Here is a 14,781-nt window from a genome sequence, read left to right as displayed (position 1 = left end):
ACACATGGAAAACTACACAGTAGTAGTAGTAGTAGTAGGACAAGGGGTCTCAGTGGTATGATTTGCTGAGAACAATAACACAGATTGGGACAGTCTGATACCTGTGATATAGCCATTGTCTCATAAATATATTACTTTAAATGACAGACAAAAATATACCACTAAAATTATTACAAACAACAAAACAGCTGTAACCTGAATTAATCAATAACATATTATAAAGCAAAACACAGCACATCAAATGTAAGGTACAAAATGGGTCTCCAAACCTATTTAACATTATTAGTATTGAATGACAATGAGTATGTGTAAAACTACTTTAAATAGATATGCTTCTACCTATTTATACCAGGAATAAATGACATTATTTTAGTTTCTGTTCTATTTACTTTGTTTTTGAAATTCTGTTTCTAATAAATTCTAATCTAGTTTTAGGAAATAACTATTAAATTCCCAGCCAAAATGTTGGAAAACCTGTAAAATACAGAATTGTATGTTTTAAATACAGTATTTATTATAGTAATTGTAACTCTTCATATGTCAGCATCAGTGTGATTAACTAATAAGTATCAACTTTGAATTTTGACAGGTACTGCAGGAGACAGAAATTCCAATGTATCTAGACAGTTTTGGTAGGTCTAAAGTGTAATCTTAAAATGGACAGGAATAAATCTAAAGCTGTACAAATGTGCTTTCAATTACAATACACGTTCCAGATTCTCTGAGGTTTGTGTACATAAGTCTTGCGCCAATGCAGGCCAGAATGGGACCCTTCTCCCACTTCGCCCCACAGGCAAAAATTCCACCCTTAGAGCAGGCCACATACAGAATCATTGGCAAAAATTCCACCCTTAGAGCAGGCCACATACAGAATCATAGAATCGTAGGACTGGAAGGGACCTCAAGAGGTCACCTATTCCAGTCCCCTTCAGTCTCTACATTCACTCAACCCCAACTCCCTCCACACTCATACATCTTTTTGCTTAAGAAGCTCTACCTTTTATTTTCAGAGCTCCTGTAGGGTATTCAGTTCATTCCATCCCCCTTCTGCTTCAGTTGTCTTCAGACAGTAGCAGAATATTCTCTCCCCGACCCAAGTCTTTTGGTCTTTTGGAGTCCAGCAGGGTAAATCCACTCTTTCCAAAGGCTGAGATCTTCAAAATATTCTAAGGGAGCTAGGAACCCAACTCCCATCTAAATTAATATTAATTGGAAACAGGGCAACTAACTCCTCAGCCTAAACCTTCTTGTAAAATATTCAGTGGTGCAGGTGGCTGTAATCATGAGGTAAAATGCCTTTATAATAGCTGCAGCAGCAAGAGAAAGAGCAGCTTCCCTAGTAATGGTGTTGCTGAATCAGGGATATGCAGGCTGACTGCTCCCCCTGAGATCTTTCCTAGGGACTAATAGGGAAGCAGCCCTAGTTGCTGGTTCCAGGAGAGAGAGAATGAGAGAACAAGTGAGCCACCCCCGAAGAGCTCAGGAAGGGCCAGATGGCCATCCGCCCACTTAGCAATAAGAAAATGAGGGAAAGTGAATTGCAGGTAAATGAAGGTAATGGTTGATGTTCATAGATAGCTTATTGAGAAAAAAGAAAGGGATTGAAAAACTCATTGATTTCCTTATGAAAGTGCTATGATTTGCATTTTTTTTCCCTGGGGTTCTATTCAGTTTTCAGGTTCAAACAAACACAGAAGTCTAAAGTGAAACTCAGTTGGAGAGAACACAGTAAAACCAAACTCCTCGTTTGGTTTTGTTGAAACTATGCAAAGCAAAAGCAAAAAACAATCATGACTCTACATAAAAGCATTTTATTAACTCAATTCAGTCCATGTAACAACATTATCTAGTGTCGACACCATCTCAGGTACATTTCATTCATAAGTTTTGTATTTATTTTCACTTTTGAAATAATTTTGTTTCAATCAAATTTCTGTTTATTATTCATGTTAAAACAACTAGAGCATTTAGGATATGTTTTCCAAAGTGCAATCCATTGATGCAACTTTCTTTTTCCTTCTTCCTTTACGTGCAAATGAGGTATGCTTCTAGCCCCACAAGTAACAAGGTCAAAAACTGAGTAGATTATCATGCACCTGTATACACGAACAAAGCTTTATAATAGTCTAGTTCTACATCAGTCTTACTATACCCCAGAACATGTTGCCACAAGCTCAAATTTATCTTTCAATAATCAATCACTTAGCTGCAAACAGACGTATAGTACCACACACATTCTTACTCTCTGTATTGTAGTTTATGTCATGGAGAAGATGAGCAATTCTTACACTGCCTGTATTGCTATCTTGTGGGATGAAAGTAGTATCATTCAAGGGGACAAAAAATCTTGTGTTGTGCACAGATGAAGCACTGACTTTTGGAAATGTTTTTGGAGTATGTGGTTACATGCTTAGTACTTTACATGAGAGTGATAGAGCTCACTTGATATATTAAAAAAAATGTCCATGGCTTAGAGAATAGGATTCCAATACCAATTTATTGCATGCTGTCTCATGCACTCCTGTCCCAAGCCTAGGCATGAACTAATTGCATATTAGGGGAGTTTCTACAGCATAAATATTACACACAGGTACAGTGCAGTTCAAACATTTTCTTTAATTCAGATTAAGCCCTAGGTTTTGCAGGGCTTAGAGGTTTAAACCTCTAAAAAATCTCTACGTGAAGAAACCCTTGTACAACACAATCCACATTTCCAGACACCTATTATTGGGCCAAGAGGATTGTGACTGGTGAATCAAACGAGCATGTGCGGGATGAGTAAAGTCATGTGCTTTCAGACATAGAGTATATATCTGAAGCCACAAAGATATAAAGCACACATGGAGCACAAAGGAATGAAAAGAAGCAATAAGCTAATCAGATACTATAACAGAAAAGAAAAGGTGCATTGTCTGACATAATGAATCGCTCGAAGCACTGATTTCACACTTGTTAGTCTGTGGCAAATCATCTACACATTCACAAAAGGATAACTGGAGAGATGCCTCTACTATTAGAAAACTGGTTTTGAATGTATATCATGTTACAGTATATTTGAGACACAGGACAGTTAATGAGACTCTGTTATTCCTTTCACCTATGACCAAATGTAATGGGCCAGATTTTGTGCTGAGGTCTGCTTGGAGAGTTAAATTGGGGAAGGCTGTCAGAGAGCCAGTGACCGTTCTCTCATTCTCAAGGCACAGCTGCTCCAGACTGCATTAATTTATGCTACCGGGATATGGGATCACATGTTTGCTAAAAATTGGTGAAGAGGAACTAGATTCTGCCTTGCCCCTTTTTCTCCCACCCCTAAATTACCCTCTCTCCTGGCATGTCGCTTATGCTGGAGAGAGAGTGTAGCAGTTCCTATGGAGCCAGCTGTAGTGGCTTTAGACCATGTGAGGGCTCCTCCATCCTCAGAGAATTTGCAGCCAGATTCTGGATCCTTTGCATGGCTCAGACAATGCAAAGTGGCTGTAACAGCAGGAGGGAATATGGCCTTGTATGCTTAGGAAACAAAATTCTGTTATGATGGAACATTAACAAGTTTGAATAAACATTGTTCAGTCAACAAAAGTAGCAAGTGATCTGTACAGTAGTTCACATTGTAGTTCACCCCAATTTTACAAATATTACCAGTTCTAATACCATCCCCCAATTTAAAGTAGAGGGAATGACTCTGAAAGCTTCAAGATTTTTAAAAACAGAGTGAACTTTTTAACCATGCCCACTGTACTCAGATTACTGAACCCTACTTTATATATAAAGGCACATATCACACAAGAGCTTCACTTCTGGATCATGTAATTGCCAGTGATCAAGCTGGGAACTCTCCACCAAAAAATTAAAGACATTGGCTCCAGCAGGGTCTGTCTTGCACTGGCCCCTGTACTGGGACCAAAGTACCATTAGTGCTCCAACTGTTAGTTTCTTTTTATTCACTGTATTATTTTTTTCTGCTACTACAATTCTCTTATAAACATGGAAAAACTTTAATAAAGACACTATAGACTGCAGTAGGGTGTGTTTTTAGTAAAGTCCATAATTTCTATACTATAATAGTACCCACTATAGCACACACAAAAGTATGTTTATTCTAGCTAATCCTAAATTTGAGAGAAAAAACAGAAAATCATGACATTTCAAAGTTAAGATAAATAATTTCCCTGCATTGTTTAGTCATGGTAAATAACATTAAATGGAAAACACCATTTTTTAACGTCAACCTATAATCATTGCACAGGTAATTGTATCAATTAAATATGGAACATAATTAAATGCCAGATCATATTTTGGATAATCAAAAATCACATTTGTTTTTACTGCTTCCTATTTAGAAGCTCAATAGTGTGTTACACTTTATTATTATTATTGCTAATTAATTATTAGTAGTATTATTATTTGTATAACTTATTCTTCAGACTTTCTTAAAATACCCTCCTCAATATGCCACAATTCCTCCTGATTATGGTAAATTCACAAGACAAAAAATAGGAGTTTTTCTGGTACAAAAAGCCTTTAAAAAAAAAGTAACGAGAAACAAATTGTTACAACACAGTGTGTTGTACTGAGAAACTCCTTTTATCTCTACAAATAACCAAGCATCACCCATTCCTCCTTTCTCACAGCCCATTTTCTTCTTCTCTTAATACATGTAGAAACTGTTTTGATGAAGTGTTTAAACAACCTCCAATTCTTCATCTAGGGAACTACAAAATAAATGACAGACTCATCTTCTATTTTAAGCACTTCCCTATTTGAGCACATCCTTGAAATGTTTACACATAAAATACAACTGTCTTCTATTGAAAATTTAAACCATATACCTATTGTTACAGCATTTCTTAGGAAATAGAGTCATATGGTAGTACTGTGGATTCTACATGCTTTCAATACAGACTGGAAAAATTTAAGATAGAATCGGTGTTCACTGAACAGTATGACGTAAGTGTAGAGCCAAGACTATAAATATTTTGAGGGAATATTCATTATATTTATCCATCCTACAGCTCTTTCCTCCTCTTCATCTTATCACTAATCTGAATTATACTATCTTATTTCATTCAACATATGTGATATTTTTATCAAGCATCCTCTCTCCTCCTCAGTACTTGTAAAAGGTGCAAGATAGACATAATTGGAAACAGAAGTTCTCTATTTATCTGGAAAGGATGAACAATAAGGACACTCATTGTCTGCCATTTCCCCAAAAACCTGATATAGCAGGATACACCGCTAATGGGAACAAGGCAGTTGCTTCTCTCTGCCTCTTCTAAACTGGGTGTCTGAGATTTGCAGAAACTGTTTGCAAGGAATGTGATTTGGAACTTCCATTAATTACTAATTAGATAGCAAATCAGAATGTGATGATAATTTCAGTCACAAGAAGCCTTGCCCAGATTTGATCTAATGACTCAGAAATCAATAATAGTCTGAGCTATCTAGTCCCCAGTGCAATGACTGGACATCATGTTGTGTTTGGGAGAACCTTGATACAATATTCTGTTACTGATCTTCCCTTTTGTTTTGCCCAAATTTTCATTCTATCCTTCACCCAGTGAAATCATTTCCTTACTCTTATGACAGCACATTGGGAGAAAGACACTCTAAAGCCAGTGGGGGAGAGCTCTTCTGTTAGTTTAATAACTCCACATCCATGAGAGGCAGTAGCTATGTCAGCAGGAGGAGCTCTCATGCTGACGTAGTGCTGTCTACAAAGGAGTGGATTTTTCACATCCCTGAGCAATGTAGTTTTAATGAAGTAAGTATATAATGTCTACCAAGCTTTAATTATCATATTTTTGTATCACATTTTATCTCTCCACCTCCCAACCAATCTTTCTACTGATCTTAGTGTGGTATACCTGAAGCTTTCCATACTGTGTATTAACCCTTTGGCTATCAAACACTGCAAAATCAATCTTTCATGTGACCAACTCCAATAAAGTTAAAGGCTGAAATCCTCACTCTTTCTGTAGCCACTTTATGTCAGGTACTGGCGCTGGGTGACATAAAGGGGTCCTAAAAGGCCTGGATCCAGCTTTGGGGGGATTCCTCTGGTGTAGAAACTGAAGAAGATAGCTGTAAGGTTGCCCACTGTGGACCTCCTCACAAACCCTCACATAGGGGTCATGTTGGGGGTGGGGCTGCTGGGCACAGTACTCCAGAGAGTCTGAACAGTGCTGCAACTGATAGGCAGGTAGAGGTAGGCTGCTGTAAATCAGACGGGGCCCCATAATTGCCTATATTACACCTGGGACTACAGAGCTGCCCAGGATTGGAAGGGTGCAATAGTGGCTTAATGACACCATAGCCCTCCCCCCACCATCTTGCGCTGTCAGTTCTGTGCTGCATGTCCTCAATGGTCAGCACCAAATCACTACCAAACAGTCATACTAACTTGCATAAGTGCTAAATTTGGCCCATTATTTTGAGTATAACATATCTATATTATGTCAGTCTTTACAGTGGATTAAAAATGAATCACTAATATTTTCAAAAAGATGTTATTTTTACAAATATTGTGACCCAAATATGTATGAATATATGAACTACAGATCAAAATGCATGACAGAAAAGTACTGATTGTCAAAACTTTAACCAGCACTTGCTGTTTACAATAGTTTATTTTAAGTGCACTGAATATATTTTCAACATAAAAGTAATTACAAAATCCATCCAGAGAGATAAGTAGTGCAGAAGCAATTACAAGAATGAAAGAAACAGTTAAAAAATGAGACATCCTACTTACCAAACTCCTTGGGAACAGCAATAGAGTAAACACAGTTGTGTCCAACACTGTAGTTTTTTGGGTAATTTGGTGATAATACCGTGCCTTCAGAGCCTGTCGACCGGCTCCCACATGGTGCTGGAAAGTAAAAATGTATAGTATTGAATTATGTAATATTCAAAGGGTGATCAACTTAAATGAGACCAACACTGATTTAATTTTCTGCATGCTGTTATAATGTACTGCAGTAAATTATCTTAAAGTTTACACTAGATTAGTTTGTGTATTATGGGTCCACACCTGGGAGGATGAATGCCTTCAACTCCCTTATATGTCAGTTGCATTGAGAGCTCTCTGTTGTTTGAATCATTATGTTTCTATATCACTTATCAACGGTCTTAAGATAAAAATCTTCTGTATATGTAGTGTGCTATGATTAATGTATATGATTAGTGTGCTATTATTCATTTCTCAGATATTTGACAATCTCTTAAAGGGGCAGTTTATGCAGTCCTTCCATCAGTGAGCATTTATTCCAATGAGCCCACAATGCAAAAGCAAAGTATAGAGCAATACAAATTATTTATCAAGGAGTAAAGTTGAGACTTCTTGACTTGATATTGACTGCAATGAAGCTACACTGATTTACATTAGTTGAGAGGCTGGCCCCTTGTTTCCAAATATATCTTGCTAATAAAATTAATATTTAAGCATATTAACAACAAGCTAATCAAATTATATTTGCAGTATCGATGCAGATTTCTAAAACTGGCAATACAAGTTTTCATTTAATATAATTCATATTTGTCAAGTCAGAGATAAATTCTCCAAATGCTATGTAAACAGAGTTTCAGAAGCAATTATATAAAACAATAAAAATCCACTATGAAGTAATTTCCTATGTATATTTCAAGTGGTTTACCTAGGGCCTGCTTCTCATATATGTAGAAAATAAAACCCACTTTAACCTAGTCTAATGGATTGTACACTTAACAAACCATTGCATCTTTTCTTTAAAAGAGACTGCAAAATACCGAGTATGTGCCTTTTTAAGCTAGAGTTTACTAAATATTGAAAATACTAATGCTATTTATTTTTGTGGTAGATTGTCAAAGTACAGTAATCTAGTCTGTGTTCTGACATTTAAGAACAACAAATCCTTACTTCCCCGACCCTTTCTTTTCAAAGTGTCTAATTCTTTTTCTACCATAAAATTAAATATGAGGTGCAGAACAAAATTCATCGTTCAAAATAAATGCGTATGAATGCACTATTCCCACTTCCATTCCTAGAAAATCATTAGTTTAGCTCCCACTAGTTTATTTTAAATGATTATTCGCTTAGTTCTCAGACAATTTTAAGGATGAGAATTCACCCCATAATAGTGAACTCTGTAATAATTCATGCCTCCATGATCTAAATACTGTGTTTTTTTAGTACATTGCCCCTAACTTGGATACCTTTGAAGTTGACCTGCAGTAGTGGCAGAACATGGCAGCCTATGTTTCTGGGTACAGTGGTTAGGGAACTGGCAATGTCTACCCTCTTAGTCTGCATGGGTTATTTATAACAGACTGAATTCCAGGTCCTAATAGATGGCATATAAAATCTTTAATAATTGGAGTCAATGGTACCTGAATGATCAACTCTCTCCCACATCCCTTCGAAATACTTTGCGGCAAATAGAGGTGTCTTTGTTCTGCTTTCTGGGGTTTCATATGCAGTAGTATGTAATCACAGCATACCAGCAGTGTGTAAGTATGTTTCTTGGAGTCCCTTTACAGCTGTGCTTAAAGCTCAATATACCTTCCTAGTCAGGTTAGCTAATATGTGTGTATTTGGTCATTATTCCTTCATTCCTTCCCCCCACCTCCCCTCTTTAGAAAAGTGCCTGCTCCTTTGTCGACCATTGGTTCCAGCTTTAATTATTATAGGGCATGATCCTGAAACGTTTGCACAGGCTCCAGTACAACAGGACTACTCATACACTTGAAGTTACATATGTGCTCAAGTTTATGGCTGGATTAGGACCTTAGTTCATTGAGTTTAATGGGAACCAGTCTTATTAAAAATGTCAGAACTGGACCCACTGGTTTTAACTTCTGTGTAGCACCTAAAAATATAGTGCTGATTTGAAACAATAAACACACTTAATTATAGTTGTAAGATCTAAAATTAGAAGAGGAGGGTAAAAGGTTTTTTTTTTTTTTCCACTGTCAATTTATTTAAGCTAAAAAATCACAGGGGAAGATATCTTGGTACCACAAATAATGTCCCTGATTAACACAGACATGTGACTGGAAACTGATTCTCTGAAATAGAAGAGTACTTTTAAATTGGACAGTTAATAGACAAATCAAACAAAAAAAATCTATATGCAGCTATTAATATTATTATTAGTAGTATTACAATAGCAACCAGAAGCCCTAATAAAAAACATGGTCCCATTATGCTGGGTGCTGTACAAACATAAAATAAAGGTTAAGTCCCTCCTTAAAGGATTTACAGTTTTAAATCAATTTCTTGCAAGACGTAAAACTCCAGTGGCACTATTCACATGTATAAAGCTATACCTATGGGTAAATCTGTGCAGGATTCAGGACTAAATAGGGATGAACTAGGAATTGGATGGAATTAAGGGCATAAGGAACTGGAGGAGGAAGGAGACAAGGATGATATTATTGGGAACACAAGGCTGATTGTGAAGCAGTGTGCTTTTTATTTCAATTTTTTTTGCCTCACCCTGTGATACGAAAGAATAAGAGAGCGTAACAAATTAACTATACTGTTTTTTTAACGTAGTGCTAGCCTCGTTACTGCAGTTTACTCAGATTCAGAAGGCCAGAAGAGACCACTGTGATAATCTAATCTGACTTCCTGCACATGGCAGGCCACAAAACCTCACTCACCCACTCCTGTAATAGACCAATAATCTCCATCTGAATTAGTGAAGTCCTCCAACTGTGATTTAAAGACTTCAAATTACAGAGAATCCACCATTTATTCTAATTCAAACCAGCAAGTGACCCAGGCCCCATGCTTTATAGCAGTGGTTCTCAGCCAGGGGTACAGGTACCCCTGGGGGTACGCAGAGGTCTTCCCAAGGATTACATCAACTCATACAGATATTTGCCTAGTTTTACAACTGCATACATAAAAATCACTAGCAAAGTCAGTACAAACTAAAATTCCATACAAACAATGACTTGTTTATACTGTTCTATATATTATACACTGAAAAGTAAGTACAATATTTATATCCCAATTGATTTATTTTATAATTATATCATAAAAATGAGAAAGTAGGCATTTTTTCAGTAATAGTGTGCTGTGACAGTTTTGTATTTTTATGTCTGATTTTGTAATCAAGTAGTTTTTAAATGAGGTGAAACTTGGGGGTATGCAAGACAAATCAGACTCCTGAAAGGGGTACAGTAATCTGGAAAGATTGAGAGCCACTGCTTTAGATCAAGGCTAACCCCACCATCCCCATGGGGTCTCTACCAATCTAACCTGAGGGAAAAATCCCTCCCAACCCCAAATATGATAATCAGTTAGACTCCTGAGCATGTCAGCAAGACCCATCAGTCAGACACCTGGGGAAAAATTCACTGTTTCAACTCAGAGCCCTCCCCATCTAGTGTCCCATTGCCAGCCGTTGAGGATATTTGCAACTAGCAGACACAGATAGGTCACATACCATTGCAGGCAATCTCATCATACCATCCCCTCCACAAATTTATCAAGCTCAATCTTGAAACCTGTTAGGTTATTTGTTCCCTCTGCTCCCCTTGGCCGTTCCACAACTTCACTCTTCTGATGGTTAGAAACCTTCATCTAATTTCAAGACTAAACTTGTTGGTAGCCAGTTCTGTTATTACAGATATTCAAATGAACAAGATGTTTCTCTGTCTACAGAACTGTCCCTAATAGGTAACAAAGTGTAACATTCGAATAACCTTTCTTTTAAAATATGAATTTTTTCAAGGATTTTAAAGTCAAATTTACTGCAAGTATGTCATGTATCTTTTGAATTCATTCTACAGTAATTTGCATCTCATAAATTAGTGATATTAGTATCTAGGCAAGTAAATTAATGGGGAATTGAGAGTTGTATATCCTTGGACAGATGACTAGGGAGGAGTACAAAAATATTGCTCGAGCATGCAGGGGTGTAATCAGGAATGCTAAAGCACAATTGGAGTTGAAGCTAGCAAGGGATGTGAAGGGTAACAAGAAGGGTTTCTACAGATATGTTAGCAACAAGAAGAAGGTCAAGGAAAGTGTGAGATCCTTACTGAATGGGAGAGGCAACACAGTGACAGATGATGTGGAAAAAGCTGAAATACTCAATGCTTTTTTTGCCTCAGTCATCACAGACAAGGTCAGCTGCCAGAATGCTGCACTGGGCCATACAGTATGGGGAGGAGGTGAGCAACCCTCAGTCATGAAAGAACAAGTTAAGGACTATTTAGAAAAGATGGGCATGCACAAGTCCATGGGGCCAGATCTTATGTATCCAAGAGTGTTGATGGAGTTGGCTGATGTGATTGCAGAGCATCCACCTTGCACTTCTTCTCTGCCTGCAGGTTTTCTATCATGCTCTACCTCAGTGATGGGATGCAAGCAGCCCATCATGGTAATGTGATTGCGAACATTTTGCTGATGTTGACCATCTGCAGGCCTGGTCCCCCGCAGCTCCCAGTGGCTGCGGTTTGCTGTTCCTGGCCAATGGGAGCTGTGGGAAGTGGCAGGCTGCAGGGACATGCTGGCTGCCACTTCCGCAGCTCCTGTTGGCTGGGAATGGCGAACTGCAACCACTGGGAGCTGCGTGCGGCTGTGCCTGCGGACTGTCAATGTAAACAAACTGTCTCGTGGCCCGCAAGTGGATTACCCTGATAGGCTGCGTGCGGCCCACGGGCCGCAGGTTGCCCACCACTGCTCTACATTATGCATGTAACCTACTTTGATTAAGAGCTGTCAAGAACAAATACACAGGCCCAAATAGAGTATAGTTCTTCCTAAGAACTGATTTTTTTTCACTTGAGTTTTTGTTTTTCCTCTTGAAACAGATACTTTTTAGTTCCTAGTATTGCCTGGAGATTACCTACTTTCTAATACCTCTAGCTGGAGATCTAATATTATTTCATTCTAATTACAGAATCTAAGCACCATATTGTACCATCCACTTTTAAGCAGCATTTCCCACTGGATGGTGCAAGATGGCTTTATGTCATGCAGATACATTTGATTAAACGACTGCAAATATAATAAATAAAATAATAAAATAATAATTAATAATAACAATAATAGGAATTAATAAAAAAGAGTAATACTTCATAAACACTGCTAAGAAGAAGGATCAGGAGAATCCTAAAGCAGTAATGATTTGTTCACTAATAGGTCACTGGTTAAACCCAGCCTAGTGTAGAAAAGTAATTGATATCTGAGGGACCTTTAGATGCCTACTTTATATGATTAAACTGAAGACCTAAATTTCTTGATAACATTATACTTTTGTAAGACACTTAAAGGCTACAGTTAAACAATGGAGAGAAAAGCTAGGTAATCCTGTTTTTGTTTTTTCCATGTCACTTTGGTGTTCTCTATGTACTTTGTTCATATTATGCCTGTGTCAGTGTATTGTTTACCTGTGTTATTTATCTATATGATCAGAATAATATTTCCATTTGCCAAGATCACTTCATTTATTCTGTCAAAGACAGAGACACAATGATTGGACAGCTACATGAGTGATGTCAAATTAAATTAAAATTATATGATCAAAATTAATTTATTCATGTAAATGTGTTAGGACTATAAATAAATTTGAAGATAACACATTAATATTCTCCTTGTGTCCCATGGGAACCTTAACAAAACACAATGTTTTTAATTCAAGATAAGCCTACTAACTGGCTTTTTTTGTTGCTGCCCTCTTCACTACCTGATGCAGCTGTCACCTACACTGAAAACAACTTGTTGAATTACCATGTAATTTAAATCAATTGATCTGCTTTAGTCTTCCATGATTATGATTTAATTTTAATGTCATAATGTTCTGTTTTAAAATGTATTGTTTTCCTAAGAGCATATCTGATGACAGTACAGAGTAGCAAAACCAATTTTGATGGAAAGGTTTCTTCCATATGACTCTGTATATTCTAGGTAATAAAAAGTTATGCTTAGCAATATATTAAAGAAAATATAGGCCTTATATTTGGATAAAAGTTGAGATATATAAATTAATAAAAACAATTTTTGTTTGTTATTTGTAGGTATTGCAGATATCCTAATTTTGAGGATTTAGAATTTTTTTTAGATTTTGGGGGTTTGTTTTGTTTTTGTTTTTTTTTTACCATCAAAAAAGGGCAAGTATGGTGACATTTATACTCATATAAGAAATTAACAATTTATCATGCAAAGGAAAACTCAACGGATGAAAAAGATAAAATAATCTCGTTTTCATCTTCTAATTCCCATTATTACCAAATTACCTATAGATTAGCTGTTGGAAGATAACTTTGAGATGAATATTGCTGTATAAAGGTTTAAAGAAAAAATTGAGGGTGGTAAGCACATCTCAAAGAGTTTTGAGGTAGGAAGTAAGAAATATAAAGTAAGCAATCTTTCTTCTACAGACTTGTTAATGATCAATATGCAGGGCTGTCAAACAAAAAACTTAATTGCGATTAATTGTGAGTTTAAAAGTAGCTGTGATTAATCACAGTTTTAATCACACTGTTAAACACTAATAGAATACCATACATTTAACTATTTTGGATGTTTTCTACATTTTCAAATATATTGATTTTGATTACAACACACCCTTACTTCTGCACTGCTGCTGCGACTCCTGGTGCCTGGCTCTCTGGCCACTCCTAGCTCACCAGGAGCTCCATTTCAGATTTTGGTTTTGTGAGAGAGGGTGCGCGTGTTGCAGGAGAAGTGTGTGTGAGTGTGGGCATGCATGCATGTTAGGGAGAAGTGTGTGTGTCAGAGAGATGGGGGAAGAGTGTGTGTGTGTATGTGTATGCACGTGCTGGGGGAAACTGTCTATTTAAGCAGAGTACTCAGGAGACTGAACACCTTTTCAGCCAGCAGCAGCTGCTGTCTGCAGCATTCACTCCTAAACCAGCAGCAGCAGACAGGCTCCCCTTGTTCCCTGACCCCAACTCAGTGGTGACTGGGTACATGGGTGGGGGGAGGGGGATACCCCGACATCAGCCCCTCCGTCCTCCATGCCACCGCTCTGCACAGCAGACAGGAGGCAGGCTCCTGGTCCCAAGCAGCTTGACCACAGGCAGTTCCATGGGGGGGGGAGGGAGGGGAGGGGAGGGGAGAAGAGGTGGGAGCAGGAGTAGAGCAAGGTGGTGTGAGGCGGGGCACCCCTGCCCCAGAGGCACACAGTGGTGTCCCCCTGAGCACGGCGCCCTGGATGGTGGACACCCCACCCCTACGGCCAGCCCTGTCCATCAGGGAGGGGATGGTGCAGTCTGCTGCCAAGTCCCGTCTCCAGAGATGTGCAATAAACACTAGTTAAAAAAAACACGTTAATTTATGTTGAGTTAATCACATGTTAACTGTGATTAATTGACAGCCCTATCAGTATGTGATTTTTTAATGTAATTTTTTCCAATTTTCAGCAAGATCAAATGAAAGAAATAAAGCATTCTGAATTTCAAACTGCTTATAAAGCCCAGTCACCTAAACATAATCACATTAGTGGTCATAATGCATTTCCCTCTTTGCAATCTATTCTCTATCTAATGACCTCAGGGAAAAAATGACTGTCTGTTGTTCTGGAATGATATTTCAAATGTGCCTCTACCACAATCCAGTCTGCATCACCGAAGGCCAGAAAGTAAAACAAAACAAAAAAAAACAACCAACCTGCAAAATACTTGTGTTCCCATGCTGAGCCATACTGTAACAGGGGTCACACTTTCATTCTTAAAAAGAAAAGGAGTACTTGTGGCACCTTAGAGACTAACTAATTTATTTGAGCATAAGCTTTCGTGAGCTACAGCTCACTTCATTGGAAGCAT

General features: G+C 37.8%; 1 protein-coding gene across 2 annotated transcripts in view; it reads right to left on the bottom strand.

Moving 5' to 3' along the window:
• Nucleotides 1-14,781, bottom strand: part of CSMD3 (CUB and Sushi multiple domains 3) — a 1,240,207-nt gene that overhangs the window by 263,969 nt on the left and 961,457 nt on the right. For both annotated transcript variants that reach the window (XM_084620231.1, XM_084620232.1), the window contains one exon: nt 6,755-6,871. In XM_084620231.1, coding sequence (XP_084476357.1) covers nt 6,755-6,871 — 117 coding nt within the window. The remainder of the gene's footprint in view (nt 1-6,754; nt 6,872-14,781) is intronic.

Source organism: Lepidochelys olivacea (genome assembly GCF_965140295.1).
Source record: "Lepidochelys olivacea isolate rLepOli2 genome assembly, chromosome: 2".
Classification (NCBI taxonomy): domain Eukaryota; kingdom Metazoa; phylum Chordata; order Testudines; family Cheloniidae; genus Lepidochelys; species Lepidochelys olivacea.
The sequence above is the reverse complement of the archived record's forward strand: the minus strand, read 5'-3'. Positions and strand labels throughout refer to the sequence as shown.